This window comes from Ylistrum balloti, unplaced genomic scaffold (genome assembly GCF_031769215.1).
Source record: "Ylistrum balloti isolate Yb309-2 unplaced genomic scaffold, AGI_CSIRO_Ybal_v1 Utg371174, whole genome shotgun sequence".
NCBI lineage: Eukaryota > Metazoa > Mollusca > Bivalvia > Pectinida > Pectinidae > Ylistrum > Ylistrum balloti.
In genome coordinates this window covers 116,284-139,304 of record NW_026782640.1, presented here as the reverse complement: position 1 = coordinate 139,304, position 23,021 = coordinate 116,284, and the positions used below count along the sequence as shown (strand labels likewise).

Sequence of the window (23,021 nt, the reverse complement as noted above, 5' to 3'; positions counted from 1 at the left end):
AACTTTTTAATGAGAAAATTAAAAAAAATCTTATTTCTTATTTGGCCTTAAATGAAATCGAGTCTATAAATTTTAACAGATAGCGGGTTCTTGTGCTTTAGTTCAGTTTATTTTCGTTTTACGTCCTATTAACAGCCAGGGTCATTTCGGACGTGCCATGGTTGGGCGGCGGAGGAAAGCCGAAGTACCCGGATGTAAACCACCAACCTTCAGTCAGTACATGGCAACTGTCCCACGTGGCTCTCAAACTCACGACTCAGTGGTGGAAGCCTAAAGCGGTAAAGACTTAAAGTATATATTTGCCTTGCGCGACTGCCTTCGCTTTCACTTCACGTAAAAATAATGGTACTAAATTGATCAATGGCATTATTTATTTTCTCCTAAAAAATGACCCCAATAGGCTTTCGTAGAAATAGGCCATTCATGAAAAATCATTTACTTTTTCATCAATGTTAACTTTTTTTACATTATCTCAAAATGTATACTGGTTTATCGTTAAGTAATCGTACCAAAAATGCACCTTAAGAAACTATGAAGAACTTTACATCGGCGTCAATGCTAGATATAGCCTTCGTTCGGTCACTTGTTACAGTTTTTGGGAAACAGACTATAAATGGAGTCGATAACCCTGACCTTGGTGGCCGGTCTAGAGAGAACCCGAAAGTTTCCCAAGACGTCATTGCATGTGTTTACATCAACAACGGTTAGACGAAGAAATACGTCTGTCTGAAGCTGTGGAAATATTTTATTACAACAGACTTAAAACTAGACCACACAGGTGTTCGTTTTTGTCAAGGTAAGCCGAAAAAAATTGATAAAGGCATATAATTATTATTTTAGTCGATGCTAGGAATAATTTCAGTTTTTCCCTCCACACACGTAAACATGATCAGTGCCGGCAGATACAATGTTACGTGGTGTATGTATATAGGTCACACATGAGTGAAACGTATACATTCCTTGGAGGTCACGTTAAATAAATTCTTTCATGTAATAATATTCTTGTCCTTTCATCATCAGGTAGGAGAGCTCTCCCTCATTAACGACATTATAACATGTGCGTGAACGATGACTTGTTCGGAACTGATATTTTTCCCCAACTTTCTTCTGATGTATAGTTCCATCAGGGACGTCTCTGGTTCCACCATACATATTTTTGGCCTTGCACCATGTTGGAATTTCGGCTCTTTTGAATTCAGATAAAACTTGGCAGATAGTACCATATAGAAGTTGTACTGTAATTATTTGAATAAAATTAGAAATGTATTATTTATTTTGGTGATCTGCAAAATCCTGAAATTTTAGCATTATAACATGGACTTGGATAAAGTCGATATATCTAAATTTTGTTAGCCCGTAGTGATATCCATAACCTTTGTCAAAGACGTGACAAAAAAAAAATCATTGAAATTTGATATTAATATTCGTACCTCAGAATGATATCTTAAAAAGAAAAAAAAAATGTGCATATCAACTTTAAACATTGATAAATGATCATTTTTTTTTCAAAACTAATTTAGTCATTTTTGAGAAGTTTGTGAGTAATAAAAAACAATATTAAGAAAATTACTTTTGAAAAATAGTTAATTATTTCTTATCCAAAATAGTTAATTATTTTTGATCCAAAATAGTTAATTATTTCTGATCCAAAATAGTTAATTATTTCTGATCCAAAATAGTTAATTATTTCTGATCCAAAATAGTTAATTATTTCTGATCCATGTTTTATCATAGCCCAGCCCAGATATTGGATCAGAGACAGATCAAGAACATTATTTGTGATTTCTCAATTCTATAACTCCCCATTTATATATGTTAGATAGAAAAAAAAGTTTTTGACCTAAATGTCTATTGTGAGGAGAAATGAGGTAGTTTTCAAAACCATACATACCTCATGAATGTCTCCACAATTTCCAAGCTTCCTTTCACAAGTATATTCTATATTGACGACAGCTGATTAAATGGAGATTATCTAGAGATGAGATGAAGGTTGGATAAAATTAGTTATTCAATTGTTTAACCTTATGATGCAATGATAATGGTGTTTTTTTAATAATTGAGCATTGATAATGGTGCCTCAATATTTTCTGTGATTCAACAAAACCAAAAAATATTGCTCGATATGCCAGGCCTCAAATTTAACATTTTTTGTCACTGGCTGAAAACAGCAAGTGCCTTAAATTTGTACATGCTAAAATGACTTTTTACTTGCTATTATCGCAAATCTCCATGTTCAAATAATGTGGGTTTTTTTGTGATTTATAATGTATTTATTACCTTGCTTCATCCAATATATATCAACATTATAGAAGAACTGCTTTGTCCCAATATTTACACTTTGAAAATCAAAACAATTTAATTCTGTGAAATGTTAGGAGTAGACAGGCACTCACAGTTTGCATCTGATGAATCCACTTGCTGAAAAAAGCAAGTCATTATTTTTTCTACTTTTAATTCTTGGGATTTCTACTTGCAAATAGCCAGTAAAAAGCCGTAAATTCGAGGCCTGTATACAATATATATTGATTATGAAAAGTTACAGTCAATCATCACCAATTGCCAACAATACCCACTTGTATGCTGATTCTAGGTGAGTGAGGTTTTTAGGGTAAAGTGACAAAAACAAGTGAAGGCACAACTCCACAGAGAGTGCATTCCCTTTTTATAGATACTGAACAAACAGCCAGCTGACCATGTAATTGATAACTCCATGAAAAAGCTTATATCAAATTTTAATCAATAGTTATTGATTGTGGGTTTTAACTGATATCCCATCACTATGATATCCTTCTGCAGTTTTGAATGGCACTCCTGAGAATCACTTGGGTCCTTTTTCATTGTATGTTAAAATAGGCTATAAGGACACTGAGGGCCCAATCTAGGTATATTTTGCTGTTGTTTAATGACAGTTTCTGCTCCATCAAAAAATTGACCCAAATTTCCAAATTTCTATACAAAATTCTCCTTTTCCTTACTGACAGATTTTCAGTATTACTCAATTTTGTTTAATTAAACTCAATTGCTTTAATGTTCGTTTTGTAAAGCAAATAATACTACTGAATTCTCCCATAATGCACCATTTTTATCTTGTATTTCTCTAAAGAGTTTATTGTTGCTGTTTACTCCTCCGCCTTGACTCCCTGGTGTTGTTGGCTTGCTTGGTGGCCTGTACTTTCCTAGGTAGCTTTTATTAAGTCTATCATTCCCCCCTATATTATTTCAAGGGTCTACTTCCCCTTAAATCTAAATCAATTCCTGGTACAGCTTCAACCAGTGTGATCATGCTTCAGGATGTTATTTTTGTATTATTCCTTGTAACTAGGAAATTGTAGTGTGAAACAATTTCTGTTAAATGACGGAGAGAACTAATTATGGATGTATGAATTATAATAAAACAAACAAGATCTCCAGGTCTATAATAATTTCCGTTGGTATAAATAATAAGGAACACACGTAAATAAATCCGGAGTTCCTACTGTTTGCTCAGTGCTGAGCTTTAGTTGGTTGACATTTAATAGTTCAACAGATTTACAATGTATAGAGATTTTACCTTAAGCTGTCCCTCCTCTCCCAATCTGACTGATCACCCACAAAATACATAACACACAGACTTGCAGTTTTTGAGGAGCTTTATTGGAGTTTTCAGAAATTGAGCAATAGTTGTTTTGTTGGCAAAGACTTTGTGAATGAATGATTTGTTCCAAAACTGATGAGTAGGTACGGTTAGCAGGAAGTTAGACAGTACCTATATCTAGTAGTAAGATGTGTGTAGACAGTGAGGTGTTATGTATGGTTAGCAGGAAGTTAGACAGTACCTATATCTAGTAGTAAGATGTGTGTAAACAGTGAGGTGTTATAAGTAGGTACGGTTAGCAGGAAGTTAGACAGTACCTATATCTAGTAGTAAGATGTGTGTAGACAGTGAGGTGTTATGTATGGTTAGCAGGAAGTTAGACAGTACCTATATCTAGTAGTAAGATGTGTGTAGACAGTGAGGTGTTATAAGTAGGTACGGTTAGCAGGAAGTTAGACAGTACCTATATCTAGTAGTAAGATGTGTGTAGACAGTGAGGTGTTATGTATGATTAGCAGGAAGTTAGACAGTACCTATATCTAGTAGTAAGATGTGTGTAGACAGTGAGGAATTATGTATGGCTAACAGGAAGTTAGACAGTACCTATATCTAGTAGTAAGATGTGTGTAGACAGTGAGGTGTTATGTATGGTTAGCAGGAAGTTAGACAGTACCTATATCTAGTAGTAAGATGTGTGTAGACAGTGAGGTGTTATGTATGGCTAGCAGGAAGTTAGACAGTACCTATATCTAGTAGTAAGATGTGTGTAGACAGTGAGGTGTTATGTATGGCTAACAGGAAGTTAGACAGTACTTATATCTAGTAGTAAGATGTGTGTAGACAGTGAGGTGTTATGTATTGCTAACAGGAAGTTAGACAGTACCTATATCTAGTAGTAAGATGTGTGTAGACAGTGAGGTGTTATGTATTGCTAACAGGAAGTTAGACAGTACCTATATCTAGTAGTAAGATGTGTGTAGACATTGATGTGTTATAAGTAGCTATGGTTAGCAGGAAGTTAGACAGTACCTATATCTAGTAGTAAGATGTGTGTAGACAGTGAGGAGTTATGTATGGCTAACAGGAAGTTAGACAGTACCTATATCTAGTAGTAAGATGTGTGTAGACAGTGAGGTGTTATGTATGGTTAGCAGGAAGTTAGACAGTACCTATATCTAGTAGTAAGATGTGTGTAGACAGTGAGGTGTTATGTATGGTTAGCAGGAAGTTAGACAGTACCTATATCTAGTAGTAAGATGTGTGTAGACATTGAGGAGTTATGTATGGTTAGCAGGAAGTTAGACAGTACTTATATCTAGTAGTAAGATGTGTGTAGACAGTGAGGTGTTATGTATGGTTAGCAGGAAGTTAGACAGTACCTATATCTAGTAGTAAGATGTGTGTAGACAGTGAGGTGTTATGTATGGTTAGCAGGAAGTTAGACAGTACCTATATCTAGTAGTAAGATGTGTGTAGACACTGATGTGTTATAAGTAGGTATGGCTAGCAGGAAGTAAGACAGTACCTATATCTAGTAGTAAGATGTGTGTAGACAGTGAGGTGTTATGTATGGCTAACAGGAAGTTAGACAGTACTTATATCTAGTAGTAAGATGTGTGTAGACAGTGAGGTGTTATGTATGGCTAACAGGAAGTTAGACTGTACCTATATCTAGTAGTAAGATGTGTGTAGACAGTGAGGTGTTATAAGTAGCTATGGTTAGCAGAAAGTTAGACAGTACCTATATCTAGTAGTAAGATGTGTGTAGACAGTAAGGAATTTTAAGTCTGATCATCTGTTTCTTTACAATTAACTATATCAGTATCAAAGTTGATGAACGTTTTTCTGATAAAGTTGTGATTTGATGGCATCTCCAGATGGAGCAGTTGACTTTGAAATGTTTCAAGGTTACAGACTTGTTCTCTCCATGGATCCATCAATCTACATGTTATATGGGTATTGGTGAGAATTAGATCTCACAAGAAAGCATGGAAACCATACATTTAAATTACCCAGGGAAAATGTAAACATGGATTTGATTTTTCTGTAAATTAGATTGGAATGTTGTAACTTGGACCATGTCTAGATATGTGTTAACAGCTGTAAACTGGGTAGATTGGGATTACTGCTATAAATAGCATACATTATATAAAAAAGGTTTGGGTACACCTGAATATTACACCTGAAAGTGATGGCCTACAATGGAGTTTGTCACATCACTGGTTATGTATGTGTGTATATTGTAGCAGCTATAGAAATGTTTCACCAACCATAATACCACAGCTTCCTACAGTAAGCCCAGGACCCAACACAATATAACTGACTTTATCTCCAGGCCGAGGACCCAATATTACTGACTTTATCTCCAGGGTCAGGACCCAACACAATATAACTGACTTTATCTCCAGGCCCAGGACCCAATGTTACTGACTTTATCTCCAGGGTCAGGACCCAACACAATATAACTGACTTTATCTCCAGGCCAAGGACCCAATGTTACTGACTTTATCTTCAGGCCCAGGACCCAACACAATATAACTGACTTTATCTCCAGGCCCAGGACCCAATGTTACTGACTTTATCTCCAGGCCCAGGACCCAACACAATATAACTGACTTTATCTCCAGGCCCAGGACCCAACACAATATAACTGGCTTTATCTCCAGGCCCAGGACCCAACACAATATAACTGACTTTATCTCCAGGCCCAGGACCCAACACAATATAACTGACTTTATCTCCAGATCGAGGACCCAACACAATATAACTGACTTTATCTCCAGGCTCAGGACCAACACAATACAACTTGACTTTATCTCCAGGCCCAAGACCCAATGTTACTGACTTTATCTCCAGGCCCAGGACCCAACACAATATAACTGACTTTATCTCCAGGCCCAGGACCCAACACAATATAACTGGCTTTATCTCCAGGCCCAGGACCTAACACAATAGTATTGTGTATACACAATAGGTTGGGATGGTGATTTCCCTGAACAACAAAAGACTTGTGATTAGCTTATTACTAGAAATGCATGGTCTTATTCTGGAAAAGTACTCATTATGTACTGTTTTAATGCAAACATTGACACTTTATAGTGTAACATCAAATATGCCAATACATGTACATGTATATCATTCTATGTTTCTGTTTTAACACATCCTGTTGATGGTGACCACAGAAAGGTTATCAGTAACTAAAAGAGTTAGAAACTAGTAAAAAAAACCCAGATAAACTGTTGGTTACACTTTCACTATAACTATATCTCAATCTACCTTTTTTGTTTTTTTTTTATTTAATTTTTTTTTTTGAAATTGACAATTTTCTTCCGTGGGTCTAGGATTTCAAGAGTATATAAAACCAAGGGGGATAAACACATTAAATGGAATCAATCTTAAAAATTGAAAAACAGTGATTCATGACTGAAGAATGTGTTCCATGTTGAAGCTTAATTGCCTGAGATAGGGGCAAAACTTTATAAGATCACACCACACAAGTGTAGAATTTGAGAGTACATACAGGCTATTTTACTAGCCTTGGCTTGTGGGAATTCTTCTTTTGTGAGTACACTATGAAGTTGTTAGACAGAAGGGTTGCTAGTTTGAATCCAAATATTTATCAGTACTCATTCCTTAACACATTAACAAAGGGTCAGTGGTTAGGTCACCTGATACTCATTGTGACCTAATGTGATCACCTTCATCTGGCATCGTGTGTCGTGTGTCCGTAAACAATTCAACAATTTCTTTTTCAAAAATGCTTGAACCAATTTCGATGAATTTTTTTCAAAACTTTCCCTGTCCTAAGATGAAATAAAATAGTGAATTATATGGTCCCCGCCCCTTAGGGGTCTGAGGGGTAAAGCCAAAAGGGTCCCATTTACTCAAATTTCAAAAATCTTCTTCTCAACACCCAGATATGTTAGTATCAAATGCACTTCATTGATGGCAGCAGCTAAAGATGGCTTAAAAAATTATGAATTTCATGGCCGTACGGTCTTACATATGCCGGTGGAGAGGGGGTAAAATTTACTATAGTTTATATAGAAAAAGTATAGATTTTTCAATATAATTTGTTTAATTTCCATTGGAAATATTTCAAACTTACTTAGATTTATGAGATAAGGACAACAACTAGATATATGAATAGATTGATCCTGACTGACCCCTGGGGGCTGATAGGCGGGGCCAAAAGAGGTCAAATTGAAATGAATTTCAAAAATCTTCTCAATACCCAGATATGTTCTAGTCAATTGCTCTTCAGGGGTGGTACTTTAATTATCAAAATGTGTCTCACATTTCTTCCTGGAGAGGAGGTTAACTTTACTGTTATTTTTATAGAAAAATGGGATTTTTGAGCATAACATTGTTTATTTCCTACTGGAAATAACTTTATAAGATTTAGAAGTTTTGGATGAGAGTTTTGATGGAACACATGTATTGTTACTGGTTAACTGTTACCAGTGTCATCATTTCTTTTTCATGACACTTGAAAGCTGCTTTCCCTTTAACTTTTATATTCACTATTGATTATCTCAGGTGACCATCAAGGCTGCTAGGCCTCTTGTATCAAATATTCAGCAGCAGGTATGACCAGGAAATAAAGTCACTTAAGAATATTTTTTTTTTTTGCTTTTGAAGAAAGCACCTGCCCATTATCTTTAGTAAATACACAGTGTACAGGTAGGAATGAAGGGTCTCTAGATTGAATCCAAATGGTGACCATGTTTTTCATTATTCAGTCCTTAACACTAGTCGAATGCACAGAAATTCAGTTGTATCAAATATTTAGCTGCAGGTAATGTCTATATGTAAGAAGATGGTGGTACTAGTACTGGTGGCCTACAGCTACCACAGGGCTCTCACACCCCATTTTGGGACTGGGGCCCAGGGCCCTTAGAATTGGGAAAAATAGCGGCGTTTTCCTTAGAATTGGGAAAACAGGGTCTAAATTGGGAAAGAAAGATACTATTTGGCATTGGGAATGGGGTCGATATTCGGCCCGAAATCTGGCAGATTGAGAGCCTTACAACGATACTGATTTACCCCAAGAAGATTAGAGCAAATTCTCTCAGACTGTCAGATAGCATTGTGTATGGACATGTACTAAATACGTGTACCCATATATATACTCTCAAGTGCTTCATTCTGTTAGGAAAATAATTTGTTCAGAGTACAAATCATTTTGTGTCTGAAGTTTTTATGATTTATTATGTTAAAAAATCTATTTCATTGCAAATAAGATTAGAAACAACTGTATGATTTAAACATTTTGTGTTTTGATGTTGACATGGTTACAGTAATTGGTTTTTTTTTTATAGACTCCCACAAAGCCATATTTGTTATGTTTACAAATATGTAGGTTTAAGTTCTGTTATTTTAATAACACGTATCAAAATACACGCCAAGGACAAAAACATAACAACATTTGGAACTTTTGGATGATTGCCACAAAATCTTTTTTTTTTTAATATTCAGAGAAAAACTGGATAAAGCATGTTACCTCCAGGAAGCTTTCGTAGAATCAAGTAATGACTCTCTGGTTCTCAATATAGAATCATGACTGCGTAGATGAATTTTTATACCATACCAACAATATAATAAAAAATTATAAAGCCTAAATTGCATGAAGGAACTTTTCTGATCTTCAATAAAAACATCTATAGTTGTATCAATAATAATTTTTATTGTAAAATAAAGTATTGCTACGTATTTGTCATCGGCATGACGACGTAATGACATTCTTGATGCGTTTGAGGTAGTTACCGTTTTAGTGACACATAATTCCGACAAGATACTGTCGGAACACAAACATCATAATCTGAAGTCTTAATTACAGATTATCCTAAGTGATTATTTACTGTAGTCAACCCACTTATACCATAAACACAGTATCTAAGAGAAAAAAACTAACAATATATCAAAACAAATATCTAGTTGTGATCAAAACAGTTCGTGGAAATTTTCCTAATTCATACTGGAAATTCCAATCACAAAGCTAGGGACTTGATTTGTCTGTATTTATATCTAGAGAATTGATTAGTGGTAAAATGATCAAGTCTGCCTGCTATCACTTCCTAGTTACATGTTGTCAGGTCTGGTCGCTTCGTTTCTCTAGGAATTTCAATCAGAAGTCTTTATAAAGGTAAAGTGTTTTGGTATAAATATGTTACTTAAATCTGTTTTAAGGTGAAGTGTTTTCGTGTAAATATGTTACTTAAATCTGTTTTAAGGTGAAGTGTTTTCGTGTAAATATGTTACTTAAATCTGTTTTAAGGTGAAGTATTTTGGTATAAATATGTTACTTGAATCTGTTTTAAGGTGAAGTGTTTTGGTATAAATATGTTACTTAAATCTGTTTTAAGGTGAAGTGTTTTCGTGTAAATATGTTACTTAAATCTGTTTTAAGGTGAAGTGTTTCGTGTAAATATGTTACTTAAATCTGTTTTAGGGTGAAGTGTTTTGGTATAAATATGTTACTTGAATAGGCGGGGTTGAGGGGTGGGGGGAGGGGGGGGGCTTAATTGCGAATTAAATTGGAAAAAGTGGGGGGGGGATGGCTTATTTGCAGTGAAATACGGTAATCAAATCAGCAAAACTTTTGAAAATCATCCAGGGATATAGTGATTTTTTTAGTCAAGTAATATATATTCATATAATTTTTCATTACAGAGAGCGTGTATTAAACACACACTATGGAAGTGAGTAAAACTGAACAACAATGTGACTACTGTGACACAAAGAAGATTGAAGCGCCACAATCACTGAATGATCTGATCAGTGAACTACACAAAGTGTTTGAGGCTGACAAGGTCAACGTTGACTACGTAAAAGAATTAATGACTTCGTACAAGAGCAATCGTGATGATTGGAAAAAATTTGCCAAGTTTGATCTTCACAGGTAAAAATTTGCATACCGTATTTATTCCAATAAACGCCCCGTCTCTAATAAACGCCCCCCACCTGTTTTCTCAGTAAATTTCAACAACTCAGGAGTCAGGTTACATTATGTTATTATATTGATATTTTTCATACATCTAGATTAAGAAATCTAGTGGAAATACCACATTTGTCCTCAGTAATCTCAATACTTAATTCAAAGGGGTGGGCTTATTACAGGACAACAAAATGACATTTGATGTCATTTATGTATGGACCCTGTCCCTATTGGTTCAGAGTTTAGGGAGAACATTAAACCCTAGAAATTTTGGAAGGTAAATAGTTTTACTAATCAATAATAAGTATAGTTTGGCTTATTTCCTACTTGGGCTTATTGCTAGTAAAGGTTGAAGTTTTTGCCTTATTGTGATAGCTGGTGTAGACCAGGGTGGGTTGTAACAAAGTAGTAAATCTTTTGGCTTCATGTCAGTCAGGGTTTTCCATAAGAGCCGGTTGCCGGCCAATTTGACCGGCTACTTTGATCATTTGGCCGCCTACACCAATCCAGTTCCGTAATAATGTTCCGTACACGACTACACGTACACGGCAGGCCAGCCTCCTACTTTCACTACACAGCCTACTACTAACAAAATTATGGAAAACCCTGGTTCAGTGGTGGATATAGGTGATATTGTTAGAAAGGACAATGACTTGACTGTAATATTGAGTAATCAGTACTTATGAATCAGCTGTTTTCTCCAGTAACATCCTGCCTACAGTTCAAAAGATCAAAAATCTATGCCTCCAATATTTGGTTGATCTGGTATACAAGCAGTGATTTTTGTTCTGGCCATTTTGGAATTTTGTTGACAATATTGTGGAACAGTAAAGAACATACTATTTGCATGATAATAGAACACATATTTAACTTGATATCGTTTCTAACAGTTGGAAATCTAGAATTTCCCTCACATAGGATGTGGTGTGTATGTTATACTTCAGTAACATAGGGATTTCATTTGTCAGTCGTTAAGTAGCTATACAAAGTCTGCAGAGTGTGAATTCTACAATAGATGTGGGTGGGCTTATTACAGGACAATTATGAATGACATTTTGTGTGAATTCTACAATAGATATGGGTGGGCTTATTACAGGACAATTATGAATGACATTTTGTGTGAATTCTACAATAGATGTGGGTGGGCTTATTACAGGACAATTATACAAAACATTTTGTGTGATTTCTACAATGTGGGTTGGCTTTTCATCAAACATGGGATTATAGCTGACTAATTATGACAAAGATAAATGATGAAATCCCCTCTCTGTCCATAGTGAATGGCTGAAGTATTGATAAAACCAGGAGGTTCTTGTTACACTGTGCAGTAGGATGAATTATTGATGAGTTTGTCCTATCAGTACTTCTCATATATTATCATATATACCATGTCACAGAGAGCCACTCTCTCAAGGATCCCTCGGATCAGCACAGAAAAAGGGGACTTTGTGTCCCTCTTTCTCTCTTCCTCCCCTGTTCTCAGCTTACAACAGTTTGTATAGATTTTCTTCTTTAAATGCTTAACATATAGATTACAGTACAGTGAGGAATCCAGCAGTAAAATGCAGCCAGTAGGTTGCTGGCGTAGTGTTGTAAGACTGTATATAGTTATAACTTTAGCTCCTTTCGTAAAGGTCACATAAGGTCAAAATGAATAAAGAGGCTACGATATATATCGACAGCTGCAGAAGCAAGACTAGAAGTGACCTTGATAAATTGTAAAAATTCTCATTAAATATCAGATTAAAACTTAATATGGAATCAACTTCAGAAAAGTTTGAAGTTCTGACATTCTGGTTTCAATTATTTTTTTCTGCATGATCAAATTTTTAGAAAGTTTTCCGAAATAATTCTGTGACAAAAATGTTGACATGGATGTGGTTTAATCTCTCAGGTAAATTTCAGTAAACAAAACATATAAACAAAATGAATAGAAAAACACGTGTGTAGGTTACAGGAAATGTTGTTTATCCCAGTGTTATACCTTGCTATGCATTCTATTTGTGTTAGTTTACAAGAGATGAAAATAACATTGTTTTAATGGCTAGTTGCCTTGTTAGTTTCCAATATATATGTTAATTATAATGCAATTTAAAATCAAAGGACCATTAGTAGATAACTATAAGTAAACGGCAAAGGACACAAATAAATATTTCTTTATATAGACGTCCTTGAATGTGTTATCACAGGTGTCAGGGTTATGTCTTACCGAGAATATGTCATGGTCAAAAATATATGTATAAATGGTTCACCGACATTTTTAACATGGATGAATTTATTTCTTTTAAATTCCTGAAATATAATTTTAATTATTGTGGTCATAAGCCTTGACAAAATAATTGTTTGGTTAAAATAAATGTCCGTTTAGGCTTATAATGTTGTAATGTATTACAAAATTTCTATTCTTTTAAAGTAAATAACTGTCACGGTATTCAAAAGGAGCCAGGCCAGGCTTGTAGGTGACTTAGATATAAGTCTACTTGTCTTACGATTAAAGCCAAAATATTTGTACGGTAACTGTAATAAATTTTGTTTACTGCTATCTCTTTCAAAAAAACAAAAAAAATTTTTTTTTTAATTCTAATTACTCATAATGATATCTGCTTCTGTACACAGCAATATCAGCGACCCAGACAAAGGTTTATGTTACTAGGAATAACATTCAGAACCAGACAAAACATCTATAAATGTCCTGAGCATTGTGGTCATACAGGTTGTTCCGCATGACAGACTTCGTGTCAAGTCTATCTGATATTCAAGGTCAAATCATGGCCTGCTTAAATGATGGAAAAATGCCAGAGTCTTTTGATCTGTTTAAAAGTATCAAATTCAACACTGGGATGTTACTTGACAAGAGATTGGTGATACTGCAGATTATACTGTCTGTAGAGAATAAGTTTTTTAGTTTAAATCTCAAGTTATGGCAGGCAAAAATAACAAATTGGATAGATGTATTGAGGTGAGCAGTATGTTTGTATGCAAAGATATGGCACTTCATATGGCCTTAAATGCCATCAAAAGACATTTCAATATACACTTTGATATACAGTTTTTCACTTTAAAGGGAAAAAATGAGATTTGTAAAAATCATTTCATTGGTCCCCATAGACACTTAGAGGTATAGGGTGATGTTAAAAATTACAAGGAAAACACCACAGGATTAAAACTGTACTTCAGCTGTATATAGTCAGTACATGCCGCCAGTGTGTTAAAACCTACAATGTTTCCTGCACATATGTATGTGCATTTATTCAATATTAACACAAGGGAATTTTTAATAATTATGCTTTTTTTCTTTTCTAAATTATTCAGGTTGTACATGTATTAAGAAACATGATATTATGAAATACATGTTCATTGCTGAAATAACAAATCTGTGAAAAAAAAAATCGCATTTCTTCGAACACATTTTTATATCATATATCTAGTTTCTTCTAATCATATTAGTCACTCTTGTTGACCTGGATTGGAGCGGGTGAGTTTTACCATGACAGGAAATCGAAGTATGCAGTGAAACTTCATGTGGTCGGGCAGGTGACCCTATACCTTTTCCAGTGCATTCTGGGAATTGAACTTAGGTCCCCTAGTGTAGGGTTTGTTTTCTGTTTTTGACACTTTACCTTCAGTTAAATGGTAAAATTATGCATGAAATCGTCCTTCATTTTTCTCAAATAATTTTCTCGTTTCATTATCGTCCTCATAAGTATTTTTAGTTGTCTAGGTTTAAGTTATGTTGTTAAGGATTGTTTAGTAAATAAAATTTGTAAATTTTTTCACTAGTCAGCATGACTGTACCTAAGATTTTAACAGAATTCTTATTCATGTTATCTACGAAACTCGTACTGACCGCGATTCACACACTGAGTGTACTGGCCGTGATTCATACACTGAGTGTACTGGCCGTGATTCATACACTGAGTGTACTGGCTGTGTATCATACACTGAGTGTTCTGGCTGTGTATCATACACTGAGTGTACTGGACGTGATTCATACACTGAGTGTACTGGCCGTGATTCATACACTGAGTGTACTGACCGTGATTCATACACTGAGTGTACTGGACGTGATTCATACACTGAGTGTACTGACCATGATTCATACACTGAGTGTAATGGCTGTGTATCACACACTGAGTGTACTGGCCGTGATTCATACACTGAGTGTACTGGCTGTGTATCACACACTGAGTGTACTGGCCGTGATTCACACACTGAGTGTACTGGCCGTGATTCACATACTGAGTGTACTGGCCGTGATTCACACACTGAGTGTACTGGCTGTGTATCACACACTGAGTGTACTGTCCGTGATTCATACACTGAGTGTGCTGGCCGTGATTCATACACTGAGTGTACTGGCCGTGATTCATACACTGAGTGTACTGGCTGTGTATCATACACTGAGTGTATTGGCTGTGTATCACACACTGAGTGTACTGGCCGTGATTTATACACTGAGTATTCTGGCTGTGTATCATACACTGAGTGTACTGGCTGTGTATCACACACTGATTGTACTGGCCATGATTCACACACTGAGTGTACTAGCCGTGATTCACATACTGAGTGTACTGGCCGTGATTCACACACTGAGTGTTCTGGCTGTGTATCATACACTGATTGTACTGACCGTGATTCATACACTAAGTGTACTGGCCCTGATTCATACACTGAGTGTACTGGCCCTGATTCATACACTAAGTGTACTGGCCGTGATTCATACACTGAGTGTACTGGCCGTGATTCATACACTGAGTGTACTGGCCGTGATTCATATACTGTGTGTACTGGCCGTGATTTATACACCAAGTGTAATGGCTGTGTATCATACTCTGAGGGTAATGGCTGTGTATCATACACTGAGTGTACTGGCCGTGATTCACACACTGAGTGTACTGACTCTGTACTTATAAGATCTAACTATAAGTGAAGCCTAACATGGGTGTAACCCCACTACTTTTCTACTGTATTCAAAAAATGAAAAATATTTATCTATCAACTTTACATTGTATCATGATTATTTTCAAATGTTCTAAATAATACCGTTAAGTTCTAATACTGTTTAAAAAGAACTTAAATAAACAGTCCTCTAAATTCTATTATAAAACTTAAGTACAACAGTAGAATGCTCTGGGGAAAAGTAGGTTAAAGTTTTTCTTTTTCCAAACCTTCTTTTATATGCGCTGACTTATTTATATATATTGATAAAACTAAAATGAAATAGAAAAATAACATATTCCTAAAAAAAGGTCAAAAGGTCATGTGAGTCAAACACCAAAGTTTGAACATTAAGAGAACCTGAGTTAAGACATTTCAAACAACACTATTGTATGGTCAAACCTGTATACAGAGGCCACTATAGGGAGCAGAGAAAATGGCTTTTATAGCCAGGTGGCCTTTTAATAGAGGTTAAATCACTAAAAATTGAATTAAATTGAGAATCAAAATTTGGTCTTTATATAGAGGTTCAGTCACTAAAAATTGAATTAATTACATTGGCAACCAAAAATTGGCCTTATATGGAGGTTCAGTCACTAAAAATTGAATTAATTACATTGGCAACCAAAAATTGGCCTTATATAGAGGTTCAGTCACTAAAAATTGAATTAATTACATTGGCAATCAAAAATTGGCCTTATATAGAGTTTCAGTCACTAAAAATTGAATTAATTACATTGGCAATCAAAAATTGGCCTTATATAGAGTTTCAGTCACTAAAAATTGAATTAATTACATTGGCAATCAAATAATGGCCTTTATAATCAATTTGACATGCCTACTTTTCTCATTAAAAAAAATTATAATTGCATGTGAATCTAACAAGGGAGATAATCAAGAGTCACATTTTAGGTAAAATATGTTCATTAGTGGATCATGTTGAGAATTAGTGTTACAGGAATTACCCACAGTGGATAAGTATATATAGTCACTTCGTTGCAGGAGATACACAACACAGAGCAGTTGGGGACCTTAATTAATGACAGGATATAGATGCTATTTTTGGAAAATTTGGTCGAGATATGTAATATATTCTTAATTTGGACAGGTATATATGAATAATGATAATTGTAGTCACTGGATCCCACAGATATTATGCTAGATCCCAGCAAACATAACATAAGCTCTGTGTCGGTATGTGAGCTGATATATCAGTCTCTAGGAAATAGTTATCAGACATATCTAATAAAAAAACAAAAAAAAAAAGTTTTAGAGACTTTTAGAATAGGAGTGTTTTGATTAAATCATTAATGATGTTTAATCAGAAGTCAGCTGTACAGGTGTAAATGGTAATCAGAAGTCAGTTGTACAGGTGTAAAAGGTAATCAGAAGTCAGTTGTACAGGTGTATCAGGTAATCAGAAGTCAGTTGTACAGGTGTAAATGGTAATCAGAAGTCAGTTGTACAGGTGTATCAGGTAGTTGTACAGGTGTATCAGGTAATCAGAAGTCAGTTGTACAGGTGTATCAGGTAATCAGAAGTCAGTTGTACAGGTGTATCAGGTAATCAGAAGTCAGTTGTACAGGTGTATCAGGTAATCAGAAGTCAGTTGTACAGGTGTAAAAGGTAATCAGAAGTCAGTTGTACAGGTGTAAATGGTAATCAGAAGTCAGTTGTACAGGTGTAAAAGGTAATCAGAAGTCAGCTGTACAGGTGTATCAGGTAATCAGAAGTCAGTTGTACAGGTGTAAAAGGTAATCAGAAGTCAGTTGTACAGGTGTAAAAGGTAATCAGAAGTCAGCTGTACAGGTGTAAAAGGTAATCAGAAGTCAGTTCTACAGGTGTAAAAGGTAATCAGAAGTCAGCTGTACAGGTGTAAATGGTAATCAGAAGTCAGTTGTACAGGTGTAAATGGTAATCAGAAGTCAGTTGTACAGGTGTAAAAGGTAATCAAAAGTCAGCTGTACAGGTGTATCAGGTAATCAGAAGTCAGCTGTACAGGTGTAAAAGGTAATCAGAAGTCAGTTGTACAGGTGTATCAGGTAATCAGAAGTCAGTTGTACAGGTGTAAATGGTAATCAGAAGTCAGTTCTACAGGTGTAAAAGAATATCAGAAGTCATTTCTACAGGTGTACTTCATTGTGTAAGGAAATCAGGAAAATTGTCTTATTTTTTCTTATAATTAAGTTTGTAAAAATTCTAAAGAATCAAACATAGATACTCCCCATGATATGTAATAGATATAGAAATAACCTTTGCTTGGTGTGAGCAGAGCATAAGAGAAAAAGATAAGTAAATCTTTAAAGTTTTAACTATTTGACAGACAGGTATGTCCCCCTGCAGCATAGGTATTACATCCTGTTAAAATGTCTAAAACTGAAATCAATGTTTGGATATAGCATCTGATTTAGCACTGATTTCCACAATGATTTCAAATATAAAATTAATTAATAGAAAAAAACTTTAAAAAAAAAAGTTCTTGTATAATTTGCCCGATATCTGTAAATTGTAATTTGTGTTTATCTTTTATCTCTAATGGAGAAAAGTACTTCCTCTTGACCGCCATTTTTAGGTATTTGACCTTGTGAATATTTATATCAGATGTTTACCTTACATAGATATTTACATAAGTAAATTGTACAGGACGATTTGATATATCAGTCAGTTTAAGGCCAGGCCAGGTGAAATATGTGTGTGAACTTGTGGGCTGAAGGAAGTTGAAACAGCAGTTTAGATCCTCTATTGGTGAAATTTTGAAGGAGAATTTAAAATATTACTTTCATTCCTGTCTAATTGTCCAGCTTTCAGAATGTCTATCCATTTGACAACATATTTCTCCCTTCTTTTGTTTTGTTTTTTTTTCATTTTAGCCCCCATCATCAGACAGTGGACTTTTCAAACCACTCTATGTCTGTGGTCTGTCATCTGTCGTCTGTCTGTCCGTCCATATACAATTTTTGTTATCACTATTTCTTGAGAAGTTCTAGAGGGATCTTTCTCAAATTTCATATGTAGATTTCACTTGGTCCCTAGTTGTGCCTGTTTGAAATGGAAATGATCAGAAATACAAAATGGCTGACAGGCAGCCATCTTGGATTTTTTCATTGACAATTTTTATCGCTATTTTTTGAAAAGTACTTGATGGATCTCTTTCAAATTTCATATGTAGGTTCCTCTTGGTCTCTATATGTGCCAATTAAAAAACAAGAAGGTCGACAGGTGGTCATCTTGCATTTTGACTTTGCAAGTTTGTTATTGCTTTTCCTGAGAAGTACTGGATGGATCTCTCTCAAAATTTATTGTTTAAGTTCTCTTTGGTCTCTAGTTGTGTCTATCTAATTTTGGGTCTGATCACAAAAACAAAATGGTGACAAGTGGCCATCTTGGATTCTGACTATGATGGGTTGTAATTGATATCTCTTGAGAACTACAGCATATATCTTTCTTTCTCAAATTTCATGTGTAGGTGTCCCCTTGATCCCTAGCCTGTTTGATTTTGTAACTGACCAGAAAAAGAAAATGGCCGAAAGGCAGCAATCTTGGATTTTGTCAAGTAAAGTTTGTTATTGCTAGTTCTTGAGAAATCCTGCATAGATCTTTCTCAAATTTGATGTATAGGTTTCTCTTGGCCCCTAGTTGTGCCTAATCGGGACTAATCAGAAAATCAAAATAGTGGACAGACAGCCATCATGCATTCCGCAAAGAGTTTGTTATTCCTATTTCTGAAGAAGTACTGAATGTATTTCTCTCAAATTTCATACGTATGTTCCCTTTCGTCTGTGCCAATGCTGGTTGGACTTTGTGTCTGATCAGAAAAGACGAAATGGCTTTCAGGTGACCATCTTGGATTTAGCAGGTAATGATTATTATGACAAAGGAATGTTCAAATTTCTTATCATAAAGAGCAAAACAGAGAGGAGAAAAGAAAGGAAAATTTCAAACAATGGTGGGTGGCAAGATCCTTCTGGGATCTCTTGTGTGTTTATGTTTCGTCATACTGAGAGGTAATGAGCTGATATTTGGTACAAGTTTAAGCTCCTGTTCTGCATTGTCCTATCTACAGAGTTATAGCCCTTGCATTTCTGTGAATCTTTTGTCATGTGATTTTCTTGGTTAAAGATTAAGTTAAAACTTTGGTTTTTGTTCTCAAATTATTTCAAATCTTTTGTTGTTGGGATACAAAGATGGGTGTATGTACTGTATTTGCATACTAAAGTTATGGTAAGTATTACATCATGAAAATTGGTTTTACATGAAAATACCTCAAGTTAAAACTTTGGTTATTGTTCTGAAACAAAATGTTGTGATTCATACTTCGAAATAATTACTCTTTAAACATCAGAAGATATTAATTTTTACTGGAAAATTGAATGAATTCCTAACATACTTAATAAATGTAGCATTCAGCGTCAATTAATTTAATCATAGATATCTACAGATCTGTTTTAACTTACAAACAATGATCGTAATTGTCTTCAGGTTTTCAATGTGTTTTCTGATTGCTGCTCATAGTTTAGCACAAGACTTGAAGGGATTTTTCCCCCTATATATCGTTTGTATAGATATTTGTTAAACACTAGGTTTAATATCTACTTGTGTTGGATATTGATCACGATATAGACAAGATGTGAAAATGTCCTCTCTATTTACACTTGTAATCAATATCAGTCCTAATGATAACAGATGTTCAGTTCCCTTGAATGGACAGAATATACATTTAGAAACAAAATCATATCCAGAATGGAAACTGGATTCAATTAAATAAATTTAATTTACTTTGACTAAGCATAGTTAAAAAATACTGCTTTGTAATACTTTATGATATGGACAAAGAGGTGATTCTTTGTCAGGGCCCATGAATAACTTAACTTCCCAAGTTTAATATATTTTCTTATCGTTCACTTAAGATTTTAATATTGAAATAATAAAACAGCAACATAGACTTAATTAAGATATATTTTCAAATTAAAATGTGTAACAGCTTTCTCATCATTGTCTAGGGTTATTTTCAAATCTTTTTAATCTGGTTTGTGAAATGCAAGGAAGTTATTGATTTTTAATTTTTTGTTGTTGAATATGTATCTTTTAAGCAGTTTATTTAAACAGTACTTTTCAATTCTTTATCTCCATGGAAATTTTCTGTGTATCACCTGTTTGCCTATGCTGTATTTTAAGTACATGTGTTACACAAATGTGACATTGTCTTACATGACTGGTCACGATCATCGAAAGATGGAGGAGGTTATGACCAGAAATAGATCTGTTTAAGGGAATCAACAGCTGTACACAGCTTTCATGCAGCGAACATGCTCTCCCCAATTCTCTGGCAGGAGTCCAAATGTATAAACCAATCATATCACTTGTATAACACACACCCTCCAAAGTCAGGAAAGTAAAGGTGAAGGTCAGTATAGCCTGTTTCATTTTTAACTGACATTTGATGTCTATCATTTATGTCATACTCATGTGTGATAGTTTATCTTAATATAAATTAATACAGGTTTGGTAACTATACAGATATTATTGACGGTACAACTCTAGGCTTATTATTTAAGCCAGTTGTCTGAAGAATGGCTATGTTGTCTGGTAGCCATCAACACCTATCATTATAATATTATAAACATGCTCAGCCATATCTAGTTCTTGGGATGAAAACAAAGGTTAGAGAGGTCATTCTATTAAGATTGTTTCCACTAGGAATTACTCCTTTAACATTTATCTGTTCAACTTTTGAAGCTAAGGAGAAGTTCTCCCAAATTATCACAAACTTTACTTTGTGTTAGAACCATAGAAAATTCCCATCTGATTTAATCAAACAAATAAAGAGATAGACATAGGACAGTGAAAATACAGACACAGGACAATGAATGGACAGACACAGGACAATGAAAGGACAGACACAGGACAATGAAAGGACAGACACAGGACAATGAAAGGACAGACATAGGACAATGAAAGGAAAGACACAGGACAGTGAAAGGACAGACACAGGACAATGAATGGACAGACACAGGACAATGAAAGGACAGACACAGGACAATGAAAAGGACAATGAAAGGACAGACACAGGACAATGAAAGGACAGACACAGGACAATGAAAGGACAGACACAGGACAGTGAAAGGACAGACACAGGACAATGAATGGACAGACACAGGACAATGAAAGGACAGACACAGGACAATGAAAGAACAGACACAGGACAATGAAAGGACAGACACAGGACAATGAAAGGACAGACATAGGACAATGAAAGGACAGACACAGGACAATGAATGGACAGACACAGGACAATGAAAGGACAGACACAGGACAATGAAAGGACAGACACAGGACAATGAAAGGACAGACACAGGACAATGAAAGGACAGACACAGGACAATGAAAGGACAGACATAGGACAATGAAAGGACAGACACAGGACAATGAAAGGACACACAGGACAATGAAAGGACAGACATAGGACAATGAATGGACAGACACAGGACAATGAATGGACAGACATAGGACAATGAAAGGACAGACACAGGACAATGAAAGGACAGACACAGGACAATGAATGGACAGACACAGGACAATGAAAGGACAGACATAGGACAATGAAAGGACAGACATACGACAATGAAAGGACAGACACAGGACAATGAAAGGACAGACATAGGACAATGAAAGGACAGACACAGGACAATGAAAGGACACACAGGACAATGAAAGGACAGATGCAGGACAATAAAAGGACACACAGGACAATGAAAGGACAGACACAGGACAATGAAAGGACAGACACAGGACAGTACTAGGACAGTGAAAGAACAGTGAAAGAGGAAGTAGAAGGGGATTTACACTGTGAAGATGCTAGTGTTGGTTTGTGCCAACAGTACTCAAAACATTGTCTGCAGTCTAGCAACTTCATTCCTTGTGTATAAAGTATAAAGAAACATAGCATCTCAGACAAAGTGTTACACATGTCAAGGTCAAGTGATTGTTACTTAAGTTGAGTGGATGTCAAGGTCAAGTGATTGTTACTTAAGTTGAGGGGATGTCAAGGTCAAGTGATTGTTCCTTAAGTTGAGGGGATGTCGAGGTCAAGTGATTGTTACTTAAGTTGAGGGTGGATGTCAAGGTCAAGTGACTGTTACTTAAGTTGAGGGGGGATGTCAAGGTCAAGTGACTGTTACTTAAGTTGAGGGGGGATGTCAAGGTCAAATGATTGTTACTTAAGTTGAGAGTTGATGTCAAGGTCAGGTGATTGTTACTTAAGTTGAGGGGGGATGTCAAGGTCAAGTGATTGTTACTTAAGTTAAGGGGGATGTCAAGTTCAAGTGACTGTAACTTAAGTTGAGGGGGATGTCAAGGTCAAGTGACTGTTACTTAAGTTGAGGGGGATGTCAAGGTCAAATGATTGTTACTGAAGTTGTGCTGAGGATGTCAAGGTCAAGTGACTGTTACTGAAGTTGAGGGGAGGATGTCAAGGTCAAGTGACTGTTACTGAAGTTGAGGGAAGGATACCAAGGTCAAGTGACTGTTACTTAAGTTGAGGGGGATGTCAAGGTCAAGTGACTGTTACTTAAG

The 23,021-nt window shown here is 35.5% G+C and overlaps 1 protein-coding gene across 1 annotated transcript in view; it reads left to right on the top strand.

Moving 5' to 3' along the window:
- The first annotated feature begins 676 nt into the window (after positions 1-676).
- The window catches only part of LOC132561198 (cysteine dioxygenase type 1-like), a 34,348-nt gene continuing 12,003 nt past the window's right edge, over positions 677-23,021 (top strand). The window contains exons 1-2 of the mRNA XM_060225929.1: positions 677-796; positions 10,247-10,475. Of these exons, the coding sequence (XP_060081912.1) occupies positions 10,270-10,475 (206 nt within the window). The 5' untranslated portion in view covers positions 677-796; positions 10,247-10,269. The remainder of the gene's footprint in view (positions 797-10,246; positions 10,476-23,021) is intronic.